This window comes from Candoia aspera, chromosome 2, assembly GCF_035149785.1.
Source record: "Candoia aspera isolate rCanAsp1 chromosome 2, rCanAsp1.hap2, whole genome shotgun sequence".
NCBI lineage: Eukaryota > Metazoa > Chordata > Lepidosauria > Squamata > Boidae > Candoia > Candoia aspera.
The window spans coordinates 152,502,945-152,516,296 of record NC_086154.1 but is presented as its reverse complement, the minus strand read 5'-3'; the positions used below and the strand labels follow the sequence as shown (position 1 = coordinate 152,516,296).

Genomic DNA, 13,352 nt, shown 5'->3' with positions numbered 1-13,352 from the left:
TTCCAGCCTCAGGCAATGATTAGGCTCTTTCCTACTCAACCCTTACCTTGGGGAATCGTTCCTTATAAACATGATTCATCATTACTATCTCGTTGTCATAGGAGGATGGAGACCGGCCCGGGCTGCAAAAGAAAAATCATGAATCAGTCCTTGGTGATAATCTTCTCCATTTCTTTACACTTTCCATTCCCTCAATTCTGTCTGAAAATCTCATGCTGTGTTTATTTTACATTATTCAGTGGAGTGGTAAATACTGTATTGCAGAGGTTGGCAGAAGGCAAATAGGTGTGTACTAAAAGATATCTATGTAAATTGCAACATGTGATGAAGGTTTCTCCCTCTGAACTATTTAATAATAGCAGTGCAAGAAGACGACCCTGCCTTCTGACATTAGGTGGTTGGAAAAAAAGGAAACCGTGTATGTGGAAGGGAAGGATGACCCAAGGAATGCCTTTTTGTGCAACATTGTTGTGAGGACTGAAAACAAATTTCTGGCTAAACATGTGCTTATCCTAAGTGCATACCCACCCTAATGAGCCAGTATTTTGCATCTGGAGTCACCTCCTCAATCTAGAAAAAAAAGCGAAGTAGATCCCACAATACCAAAGTCTGCCTACTCTTAGTGTACTGTACTTCCACAACCAGCATTCATTACACACCAACAAAATCAAGGGCCGACAATAAGCAACAAGCTGTGATGGAAAAGCATGCAATGGTAATCTCGTCTTATGTTCCTGTCACCCTCTACAGCCTGTATGGTTGTAATAAAAAGTGAAACCTGAAAAATGAGATCCTTCTTCTGTTCTGAAAGTTTAACCTTTGATTTAAGACTGTGCATAGTAATATAGGAAGCAATATAAAAATACTGCCACCACTTTGGAAACAGTATGGCATCCTTTCCCAACCTATTGTTCTTCAGATGCATGAAACTACAACCCCCAGGATTCCCAGCCAGCATGGAATTCTGGCAATTGTAGTCCAACACATCTGGAAGGCAATAAATTGGGGAAGGCTGGTAGAAAGGGAGACAGAGCCCTTTGATTACAGGTTTTATTCCATTAATTACACTGCAAGAACCTTTGAATATAGTTAATTTAACTTTTCCTTCAGGCTTCCAGATTGACTCTTATCTGAATGGCAAATCGTTGGTGCAATCCTATGCATATCTTCTCAGAAGTAAGACAAGGGATTTCCTCTCAGTTAAGTGTACATAAGGCCGTGTCTTTATAAAATCTGAATATTTCATATTTATTGGTACAAGTGATATTTCTGTAATTATTTTGTGATAAAGATATGGCATGTTCTATTACGTTCCATTCCATTTTCTCTTTCAGAAAACAGAGTTCATTCCTTAAAACTATCATTTTGCCTTTTCAAAAGTAGATCATACATGTTTTGGATGATGCTATTTTAGGGCTCAGGACAGCACAGCTAAAAGTAACCGACTTCAAAGAGGCCCTGTAAACTTCAGGTCTGGTAGCAAAGAAGCATCTCCGACTGTTTCAATTTGTAAAACTGTGGTAGACATCAGCTAACTCTCTTAAATACATAAAGTTGTTATAGGATTCCAGGAGTAGTTTGTTTCAAAAACTTTGGCTTGGAGTCATGCAGGGTTGAGAAAGGACAGTAAAAAGAAGACACATCATACAGAAAAAGAAAATGGTTTTTCATGCAGAGGAAAAAAGTTAAAAAGCAGATCTTCTCTGTATCTCATAAAGTATACAGATGGTAGTCACTTATTTTACATTTATGGCACGAGCCAAGACCACAGGGCAGGGGAGGTGGGGTGGCGGTTGTCATCCGGGAATCTCTACTGGCCTTCAGGAGCCCTGCTCCACGAGTGACCAGTTGTGAGACCCTGTTTTTCAAGTTGGGTTCCCGAGAACAGTTGGGAGCGTTGCTACTGTACCAGCCTCCCTGCTGCATAGCAACCTCCCTGCCTGAGCTGCTGGAGGCCATCTCAGGGTTGGTGGTGGAGTTCCCCAGGCTTATGGTTCTGGGGGACTTCAATCTGCCTTCCCTGGGGCATGCCTCGGAGGCAGCTTGGGAGTTCATGGCCACCATGGGCCTGTCTCAGATTATTCAAGACCCAATTTGAGACAGTGGTCTCACACCGGATTTAGTTTTCTTGTCAGAGCAGTGGCAACATTATCTGAGGGGAGAGTTACACCTATCCCCGTTGTCATGGTCGGATCATGCCCTGGTGATCTTGAGATTCTCCTATGCCGCCCCCCTCTGCAGGGAGGCAGGACCCATTCGATTGGTCCACCCTGGCAACTGATGGACCCGGCTGGGTTTCAGAGGGAGCTGGGGGTTATCCCCGAGAAGCTGCTGCATGGTCCAGTGGAGGCCCTGGCTGTGGCCTGGAATAGAGGAGGCGGCCAGGGCCTTGGACAGGATCATGCTGTGCAGCGTCTCTTGTCCCATCAAACACAACACTCCCTGTGGTTTACGAAGGAGCTGAGGGTTTTGAAGAGGATTAAGAGATGTCTGTAGCACCGCTGGAGGAAGACAAAGACCAAATCCAACCAAACACAAGCTACAGCCGCTGTGAAGGCCTATCTTGTGGCGGTAAGAGCGGCAAAATGTCAGTATTTCTCCGCCCTTATTGCATCCGCGGAATGCTGCCCGGTAGCCCTGTTTAAGATCACCCAATCCCTTCTGGGGAAAGTGGGGGCCAGAACTCTACCTACAGGGCCAGGCTGAGGAGTTTTCTGGGCATCTGCAGGATAAAATCACTCGGATCCGTTTCACATTGGACTTGAAGCATGAGACAGGGTCTGGGGAGATGCCCAGGGAACGGACTTACCCAATTATCTGGGAAAAGTTTGATCCTGTTGGGCCCAAGGAAGCAGACAGGATCCTCCAGACTGTAAATTCCACCACTTGCCAATTAGATCCATGTCCCTCCTGGCTAGTGAAGGCAGCTTGGGAGGTGACATGTGGTTGGGTCCAGACTATGGTAAATACATCTTTGAGAGAGGGGATGTTTCCAGTGGCCTTTAAGGAGGCACTGGTATGACCCCTCCTCAAAAAACCATCGCTGGACCCTACTATCCTGGACAATTTTTGCCCAGTCTCCCACCTCCCCTTTTTGGGGAAGGTGGTTGAGAAAGTGGTGGCATTATAGCTCCAGAGAATTCTGGATGAAACGGATTATCTAGACCCCTTTCAGTCAGGTTTCAGGCCCAGTTATGGAATGGAAACAGCATTGGTCGCACTTACGGATGATCTCTGATGGGAATGGGATGGTGGCAGTGCATCCATCCTGGCTCTTCTTGACCTCTCAGCAGCTTTTGATACTGTTGACCATGGTATCCTTTTGAGTCAGCTCAGGGAGTTGGGGGTGGGCAGTGTAGTTCTGCACTGGTTCACCTCCTTCCTCCAGGGCCGGTCCCAATCGGTGGTGATAGGGAGCGAGAGATTGGACCCTCAGTCCGTTCTTTGTGGGGTGCCACAGGATTCAGTTCTCTTTCCTCTCCTATTCAACATCTACATGAAACCGCTGGGCGAGATCATCCATCACCATGGGATGAGGTATCATCAGTATGCTGATGATACTCAATTATACATCGCCATCCTGGGTGAAGTAAGTGATGCCGTGACCACCCTCTCCAGGTGCCTGGGGGCTGTGGGGACCAACAGGCTTCGGCTGAACCCTAGTAAGACGGAGTGGCTGTGGATTAATGGCTCCTTGGTATCTGGGAAATTGTCATCCTTGGTTCTGGATGGGGTTGCACTGCCCCAGACAGACCCAGTGCATAACCTGGGGGTCCTCCTGCACTCACAACTCCTGCTCGAAGAGCAGGTGGCAGTCATGGCCAGGACGGCCTTTGCTCAACTTGGTGTTGTGTGCCAGTTACACCCTTTCCTGGATCGAGAGGCCCTTCGAACAGTCACTCATGCCCTGGTCATCTCCCATATAGACTATTGTAATGTGCTTTACATGGGGCTACCCTTGAAGAATATCTGGAAGCTACAACTGGCCCAGAATGCAGCCATGCGGGCTATTTTAAGTGCCCAAGGTGGGCTCATGCAACACCTTTGCTGCACGAGCTGCACTGGGTACCAGTCTCCTTCTGGGTCCAATTCAAGGTGTTGGTTATTACCTTTAAAGCCCTACATGGCATGGGGCCAGGTTACCTGAGGGACCATCTCATCCCCATCACATCGACCCGTCCCACCCAGTCATGCAGAGAGGGCATATTATGGACCCCATCCATAAAGGAATTCCATCTGACGGTGTCCAGGAAGTGGGTCTTCTCTGCAGTAGCTCCCACCCTCTGGAACATTCTTCCCCCAGAGGTGAGACAAGCCCCCTCTCTCTTGGACTTCCGCAAAAAGCTAAAAACCTGGTTTTGCCATCATGCCTGGAGCAGGATGGGGAACAGCAATTCATGGGGATGGCTAGCACCCTAGGATGATCTTGTATACTCATGGACTGAAACACAACTTTTAACCATCTGGATTTTATCATATTTATATTTTTATTGTCTATTTGTTATTGTATTTATATTGATATTGAATTTTAAATCCTGTTTCTGTAAACTGCCCAGAATCCCTCCTTTGGTGGGGAGATGGGTGGTAATAAAATTCGACAAATAAATAAATAAATAAATTTATAATATAAACATTAAAAATGACAGGCAGAATCAAATCCAGAGTCTTCTGAATTTTCTAAACCAAATCAACAAGAATGGCCATTCCAGCATATTTGTTGCTGCTCTTCCTAGGAAAAGTACTGAGTAAAGGTGGAATGTGTGATGCACACAGACCTAACAAACAAGGTATTGCTATTTAGGGCTTTCATGGCTGCCCCATCCTTACCTGAGGCTCCGGGACCGGGGCCGCACTGCAGGAGACCGCCGCCCCCCATCATCATCAGTTATACTCTCAGTGCTGCCAAAATGCTTGGACAGGAAATGCAGCTCATCCACAGTTGGTTGATAAGGCAGCTGGTGAAGGCGCTCTTGGGAGGAACAGGATGACTGTGAGGAACAGAAGAGACAGAGTTGGCCATATGACCACTCACCAATGCTGAGATGCAGCAGCTCTATCATCTATTTTTGGGTGTCACTCCAAATCTGACACTGAAGTACAACTGTTTCTGGGATGTCTCCAGTTCCTCTATATGAGATGCTCAGCTTTCCAATGCACCCCACAACACATGGCAAAAAGCCAAATATAATCTGACTGCTAATTACAAGTAGTCCTTGCTTAATGACCACATTTGGGACTGGAATTTCAGCTGCTAAGTACAGCAGTCATTAAGTGAATCCAACCCAATTTTATGACCTTCTTTGCTGTGGCCATTAAGCAAATCACCACGGCCATTAAGCAAACCACATTAAGCAAATCACATTTCCCCATTGATTTTGCTTGCCAGAAGCCAGCCAGGAAGGTCAAAAATGGTGATCATGTGACCACAGGATGCTGCGACAGCCAAAAATGTGAACCGGTTGCCAAGCACCCAAGTTATGACCATGTGACCGTGGGGATGCTGTGACAGTCATAAGTGTGAGGACTGGTCATAAGTCGGTTTTTCAGAACCTTCATAAGTCTGAACCACCACTAAACGAATGGTCATTAAGCGAGGACTACCTGAACATACATGGGTTGCCGCAGTCAATCTAGAGCTCTTTACATTGAAGTCAGACTACTGGCCTATGCAGTTCAGTGCTGTTCATACTAACCAACAGCACTCTTCTTCGCATTTTTGGCGGGAAGCCCACTTCTCCTTAGCAATGACAAGAGATTAAAGTGGGGTGACTGGCATGCTACCCACATGATCTGCCACAGAGTTACAACTCCTCACGTTGATCTGCAACCAAGAAGCTCACATGGCATTACATACAATGACCCGTGCATATACAGCATTATAGAGTACACATGTGACTGCAGCCAGCTCTATGGAATTAGGAGGAACGTTCACAGATGGATCCAATCTGTTTCCTGTGTTCCATTATCTCACCCATTAACTCAGAGAGCTTAACATTATGTAAACATTTTCCCCAGAAGTCCACTAACGTGCCACAGCAACACAGACTGAATCATTCTCTTTCCCTGTCCCTTTTGACGACTTGTATGTACGCAGGGTACACTGCATATAAAACTTTCTTGATGGACCTGTTTGTGTGAGCTGTTGTCCTCTGGTAATCAGTGGACTGGTTTTAACAATTCCTTCTGCACACATACAGCATTTCTCTGGGCATAGTGTCTGTCAGCATTTCAAATATTGGCCTATAAAAGAGCCCTTTTATCCAAATAGTTTTTCATCTTACTGATACTGTAGAACTTGGAGTGTTGGTTCCATATCCAGATGATGGTAGGGAAGCCAAAGACCAACGCCGGCCATCTGCCCTGAAAATAACAGGATGACTATAAAATTGGGAGTCCTCAAGATGGGGTGGGGTGGGGGCAAATCACATAATGTGTATGACAACATTATCGGGTAAATCTGCAATTTATGTACTCCCATCAGACACTGGGATGCAAGTACGTAACTGCAGCTTTTCACACAGATATCGTCGTCACATGTATCATTATCTTAATGTCACTGTGGTGCTGCAGATGCCACTGAATATAAACTTTAAGTGGGTCTAATCAGTTCTGATTAGAAAAACAATCTTGTCATAAATACATTTCAGTCAGTTGTGTCTTATTTGTTGGTTCTTCTAGAAATGTTGCTTACTGTAAATAAATAATGACTGCAAGAGTAGTCAAATTTAGTTTCTATGAAAATTCTGGGCCCTTTAAGAGTTTCTTTATGTTACAAAGGCTAGTTTAACCCTAACTGCTTTCAGTCTAGGAAACCCTAGATTTAGAAAAAAGCCAGTTAGAAGCTACACCCACCACAGATGTTAAACTGAGTAAATGCTCAGCTATGATAAAGGTTTACTTGCCCAGTGAATCTTGGTCATATCAAAACTAGCAGCTGTTTTAAAACGTGTAAGACTAATGCCAAGGCCATCGACAGCAGTGGAGAGTGCGATAAAACAGATTTTATGCAGTAAGAAAGAAGACAAATGCAGCACAGGGAAGCTACGGGAGGGTTAAGAATGGATGACAATATCAGATGCCACTCACATTTTAACCATAATATGATGAATGAGCTCCATGATCCTATATTATATCCTCACCTGGAAAAAGATATGCAAGTCTGCTTATATGTCTTCAAGATTGCAGAGTAGTGGTTAAAACAGCCTTCCCTAAAATGATGCTTCCAGATGAGTTGGCATTGGCCATACTGATCAAGTAGGATGACACTCCCAGCCAACTGAAAAGTACTAGATTGGAAATGCTAAAGATCCAATATTCTTCTTCTTATATTCCAGCATGGCTTCCCACACCTCTCTCCAGGGATATTTGTTCATCATGGCCCACCAGAGCTATACTCTGTGCCCAGCCCTGTGTCTTTGTCACTGATTATTCAGCAATATATCTACATGTTGATCTCATGTCTCCTTGAAAAACTATTTTACTCCTGAATGGCTATGTATGGACAATCTTTCTGTACAATGACTTGAACTTTTGCCCCAAAGCTTCTGGAATTTGCCTGCAAAGCTGATTTCCAATCTTACAAGTCCTGTACATTGAACAGGCTGCCTATTGTCCAGTGTGAGCACATCATCCTCACGCAGTCCATAAAAGGCCAGTTAAGATAATATATGTAAAAATCTATCTATCCAGGAAAAAGTATATGTGGTAAGAAGCACATACGACTTGTTCTTTCCTGCTGAAAGACATTCATGTGGCTCAAGTATTTTTATGCAAGCACCCAGAAATGCAGAATACTGTCTCTCAGAAATATTCCTTGTGACATAATAATGACTGTAATGTTATACTTCCCCCTTTTTACTATCAATTAAATACATCAATAATTCATAGAGTACCAGACTGCAATTATATAATTCCAACCTCTTCCATCTAATTTGATTACTTTATCAAGCATACTGTAGGTTTCACAAATATAAAGCAATTTAAGTTATAAAAGCACTCATGCCTTTAGGTGCAATGCAAAAAAACTGCAGAGCAAAAATACGTAAACAACCCAGAACGGATTTACTAAATATTTTTGCTAAGGGCATGATGGAAGCTCACAGTCTGTTCCTTTGGTTTTGTGGGTGGAGGTGGGCAGGAGAAGTGGTATGTGACTGTCTATAAAAAGAGCAGAGAGCAGATGGAGTGCAGGGAGCAGATGGGAAGTTCTTCCATAACCTCAAATGTCCCTGACGGCATGGCCTAATAGATCAACACTAGAATAATAGCCAAAATCCTGCATTCTCCTTCAAAACCTACAAGAGGGCTTGTTGGGGTAAGCCAGGAAGCTGAGTGAATCAAGAACAAAACATGACAACTTGCTCCCAGTAGGTCAGCTTCCTTGAATAACTGATCTCTACCCCAAGTGGATACTCTTTCCCTCTGCAGTCACTGGACCTCACTCAGATGACCTACATATGGAAAGACTGCGGATGAGGATCATCTAATTCCTGTATTACCAAGGGCAGGCTTGAACTGTGCCTCATAGAGACCAGGCATCACCAAAAGAAGTGGTGGTCATTAGAGGGAAAGAGGCAAATACTGTACCTAAGACTGCAGATAAAAAGAATATAGGAGTTTTGTTTGTGTGTGTGTGTGTGTAATAAAAAGATTAGCTTTTCTTGTTCTCTTCCAGAAGCAGGTCAGCAGCTAGATTCTTCCTCACTCTAATTCTGGCATTAGTCTCTTTCCTATAAAGGGAATAATTAGGATTACAGTCAGTTTTTGTGGACTGCCAGCAGCTGATGGGTAAAGGAGTCTGGATGCCCAGTGGAGCTTCTATGCAATTCATGTTATGCTTGAGGCCAGAGATGGAGGGCTCCTCTTACCTGCGGGAAGAAGCGAAGGAAAAGTGGGCTGGTGTGTTGGGGGAGAAATTCCGAGGACTGTCAAGAGGGCTGCTACCTGCAGACAGGACAGGGTAGGAATACACAAAATGAAATCAACAAGTTGCTTTATGAGACTGCTAATGGACTGTGACCAAATCAAATCTATTTCCAGGAGCCAGCATATTCTAGAAAGGGCCTACAAAATCAATCAAGATTATCACAGCAACTCTAACAATCAGCTAGCAAAATGGAAAAGGGCATAGAGAAGCAAGTTAAATATGAAAATAGAAGACAGAAGGAAGCCAAGAAACAGAACATTGGATGGGTGGGTGGGTGGGTGGGTGGGTGGATGGATGGATGGATGGATACACAAACCAATGGACCAAACAGATAGCAATGGATTGATGATCTAGTGTCAAATGGCTGATTAGCAACTAATTAGAGGAAAGATGGAAAGTCAGGCCAGTGGACAGACAACAGTTTCAGAGAGTTAGAAGGATGGACAAGATGGTTTTACAGTATTCTCAGCTGTAAACATATACATGGGATAAAAAGGCAGATGCCCTGGATACATAAAATAATGAAAAAACAAAGGAGGAATTACAGGGTTGGATGTAGAGAATTACAGAAAGATGGATGCACTACTTAAGACCAAAACTGCTTTGAATCAATCTAATAGGACTGCTTTGGAGTCAATGTCATGCTTGTTGCTAAATACACAGATAAACTCGTAAGGATGAATAAGGTGCGAGTGAGCATAAATTCTCTCTGGATTTGTGTGGACATATTGCCTCACTGTGGCAAACAGCTACAGCATAAAACTAGATATGAAACAGCCTCCTCCCCCTGCCCCATTTTGATCATTTCTGGGAGTGAGAAGAAATTCCACATTTTAAAAATGAAGGATAGAGCAAAGATTAAAAGAGAAAGAGAGATGCCCTTGATTAAAAAAAACAAACGAACAAGGACATTGAATGAATTCTGGGTATGGACATTAACAATTGGGATACAAGATATTCTTTCTCAGTCTAACAGGTGGCTTATTTAAAGAATAGGCTCTTGCCTAGGCAAGAACAGAAAAGCAGGACTTAAAATGCCAAGGGTTTTCTTGTGGCTCATGCACAATTTTGCAGGAGGCTCTTCAAGGCTGGAATTCTTGGAAGAAGGAGGGGACAGACAGGCCAAGGGCCTAACTCACCAATATGACCTGGGAGTGGAGAGTGAGGTCGTGGCAGCGTTGGTGATGTACTTGTCAGGATCAGGCTTTTTCTGTTACTGGTTCGGCAGCTGTACAAAGAGCAGGAAAGAAGAAAGGCCTAAATCAGGGTGTGCATGAATAAAGAATGCCAACCAGGCAGCAGCTCCTTAGAAGACCACAGATGGAAAATTTGGCCAATTAATTATCTCCTGCTCGGCTTGATGGACTACTCCATACCGTAGTAGATGGTTACCATTTGCAATCTCCCACTTTATTATTGGCTCAGCAATGAAATATGAAGTTGGATTGTTCCACTGAGTCAGATCACTGATCTGTCTTACACAGTGTTGCCTGTTTTGACTACTAGGTCTCAAGCTGACAATCTCCCCAGCCCTCCTAACTGAACTGGAGAAGCCGAGGACTGAAGCAGAGACCTCTCCTCTGTATAAGTGAAGCATGGACTCCTTCTGGGATCAGGCCATTTTTGTTCATCAGGTTTTATTTCTCAAGAAAACTACAGAAAGAAGGGATACTGTCATGGAACCAACTTGATGCATGATGCAAACCTATAGCAATGGGAGACCATTACAGATGGGGGTGGGCTTATCAACAGATGCTACAAAAGAGGAAAGATTTACTGAGTTCTCTTACTCCTTCAACCTGGCTTCCAGCTGGAATTCTAAATACTGGACTCTCTCTTTCTTGCTCTCTCTCACGCATAATATTTAAATCTAGAAATTTTGGATCCATTCTTGACAATTATGACTACCAGATTTTCAGCCTTTTTTCCCTTGAAAGACAAACAGGAGGGCACTGGCTACCATTCTCAGTAGCAGAGCAGAGCAGAACATAATTTTTAAATAATCAATAAATAACATCTGTAAGTGTGATTAACAGCCTTATTTTCCCTCCCTAAAGTCACTTAACAGTGCCTTCCACCCATGGCGCAGAAGACTCAATTCCCCACTCTTTACACCGCCATGATGAGACTGTGAGTAACTGTGATATTGTACAATGCAAAATATACAATAACCAAAGCATTCAAAACAAAGATCCTCGGTCAGAACATATAGGTAATTTGGGATGGCACCATTTAGATGTGCATCTTGACAAGGACCATCTAGGATTGCCTTATAGCTCCTCAGGTGCAAGTGGTTGGGTCTTGACATTATGCTGCCAGCTCTTGTTCAGTATTGTATAAGCACTATGGTGTAGGTTACTAGCTGTAGACAGGGCTGGATGTCTGCCCAAGTCTACTGCTGTCAGATCCTCAGGCTGCATGGCAGTTCAAAGACTGCCTGGATATTTACTGTGAACTATTATTTGCTGATGTGTAGCCGTCTTGGTATCTACTACATGTTGAAATTCCACGCTGACAAAATATGAACAACCTGAACAGGAAAAGGGCAGGTGAGTACATGCTACCAAAAAAAGAGGGGGATGAACTTGCTCAAATTGCTCTCAGGAACGTCAATGTGGTTTGCTCTACTATATTACTCTACTGAAAGCCAGTCCTATGACGGGAAAGAGGGGAGAGGGTACATGTCATAAAACTATATTCTAATCAGACTCAAGGAAATAAAAATGGACATATTTAATTGCTCAAATTCCCCCCATTTGTCTCCTAAATGCTTTTCCTACTTTCTTAAACAATATCAGGATGCGGTGTTACTGCCAATAATCCTTGGTGAATGACTGTAATTCAATTCTCCATTCATTTAAGGTCTACCATAACTGTCAGCCTAGACTTCTTGCATGCCACTTCTCCCAGATTCATTACTTACAATTTTGCCCACCCACTACAGCTATTTATCTATATATTAGCCAATAAGGGAAAGCACATCAAGTATGAAACGAAGAGGAGCCTGGTGTAAGAAAACTTGTGGCATCATAAACATGGCAATTTTGAATGATTCACAAGACTTGTTTCTGAATACCATGAGTGATTTACCACTAGAGCACTCTAAATAATATTTTCCAGATGGCAGTAGCAGAGTTTCCCCAACTTGATGCCCTTGAGATATGCTGGACCAGTACCCATGACTTCTCAGCCAGCATAGTTAGGATCATGGTAGCTTGTCCAACATATCCAAAAGCATTAGGGGGGATAATTTAGAACTTTACTTTTAAAGTCCTCTCGAAGTCTGACTTAATAAAGAAGAAGACGCAATTCATATGAAGCTGCTTTATACAGAATCATACTATTTATCCATATAATATTGTCTCTTGTAACTGGCAGAACTTCCCAAGGCCTCAAACATGGTGTCTTCTTTTGCCTGCTAACTTTTAATCTTTGTAAATAAATCCAGAACCTTTTGCACATATACACTCTCATTCTGAACTGTGGGTTTCAGTCTTCTTAAAAATTATTTTTCATTAAATAGGTGGAGAGTGAACACATTTCATCAATCCAAGTTTCAAATCAGCATAAGACACTCTTTCCAAAGGTTATTATGTGCATTGTCGGCTCCATAGCTGCTCTCTTTTTCTAACTTCGTTACTTGAAATCATTTTCAGAACTGAATTTGGGAACACTGATATCCTTCAGATATGTCAAATTACAACTCTCAGATTCCTCTGAGGGTTTTAGTTTAATGCATTTTGAGGACACTACTGAGGAAGATTAATAGTGTTCTATTACTGGTGATGAATCCTTTCAAATAGTTAACACGGATGCAAGCCAAAAAGACAGGTTTTGTTTTTTTTTAAATCTGCTACATAGTACATGATCAAAGTTAACTACAGAACTAGAATACAGCACAGAAAATAATAGATTCATATTGGGAGAGGTTTATGTATAGCCATGTATGTGTATAAGTTCAAATTTATATATTATTAGAACAGAAGTGTAATCCCTCTCCCCATAGCAGGGAGACAGACCATACAAATTTGGTAGGTTCTCTGCCTCTTGCTGTGGTGTTCACTACTGCTAGGCGACCCCAAAGCCCCTGATGCTTTCTCTCTGTTTAAGTCAGACTTGGGTTGGGCAGACTTTCACACAGAGGAATGGGCCCTGAAAAAAAGAACTGATGAGCATCCAAACTCTGTTGCTTTATGTCAAATGATACTACTGAAAAATCAAGTCATAGCCAGACATAATTTCCACCAACTCCCTCTTCCTTTTTTGAGTCCTTGGGCAAGCATGGAATGTTCAGGGCTGGGGGAAGGCAGACACATTTTATTTGCACTGAGGTAGGACAAAAAGACAAATCTTTCTTCTTCTTTTTTCTTAGCTTCTCCAAATTTTGCTGCAAATGAGAAAAGACTCAGCCTGCCTTTCATCCTTT

General features: G+C 43.1%; 1 protein-coding gene across 1 annotated transcript in view; it reads right to left on the bottom strand.

The window, feature by feature from the left end:
- The window catches only part of MAST1 (microtubule associated serine/threonine kinase 1), a 45,451-nt gene extending 34,404 nt beyond the window's left edge, over nucleotides 1-11,047 (bottom strand). Inside the window, exons 1-6 of the mRNA XM_063293007.1 lie at nucleotides 11,040-11,047; nucleotides 10,066-10,154; nucleotides 8,868-8,943; nucleotides 6,282-6,360; nucleotides 4,828-4,988; nucleotides 47-122 (exon numbers count right to left, since the gene is read on the bottom strand). Of these exons, the coding sequence (XP_063149077.1) occupies nucleotides 47-122; nucleotides 4,828-4,988; nucleotides 6,282-6,360; nucleotides 8,868-8,943; nucleotides 10,066-10,154; nucleotides 11,040-11,047 (489 nt within the window). The remainder of the gene's footprint in view (nucleotides 1-46; nucleotides 123-4,827; nucleotides 4,989-6,281; nucleotides 6,361-8,867; nucleotides 8,944-10,065; nucleotides 10,155-11,039) is intronic.
- Nucleotides 11,048-13,352: the final 2,305 nt, after the last annotated feature.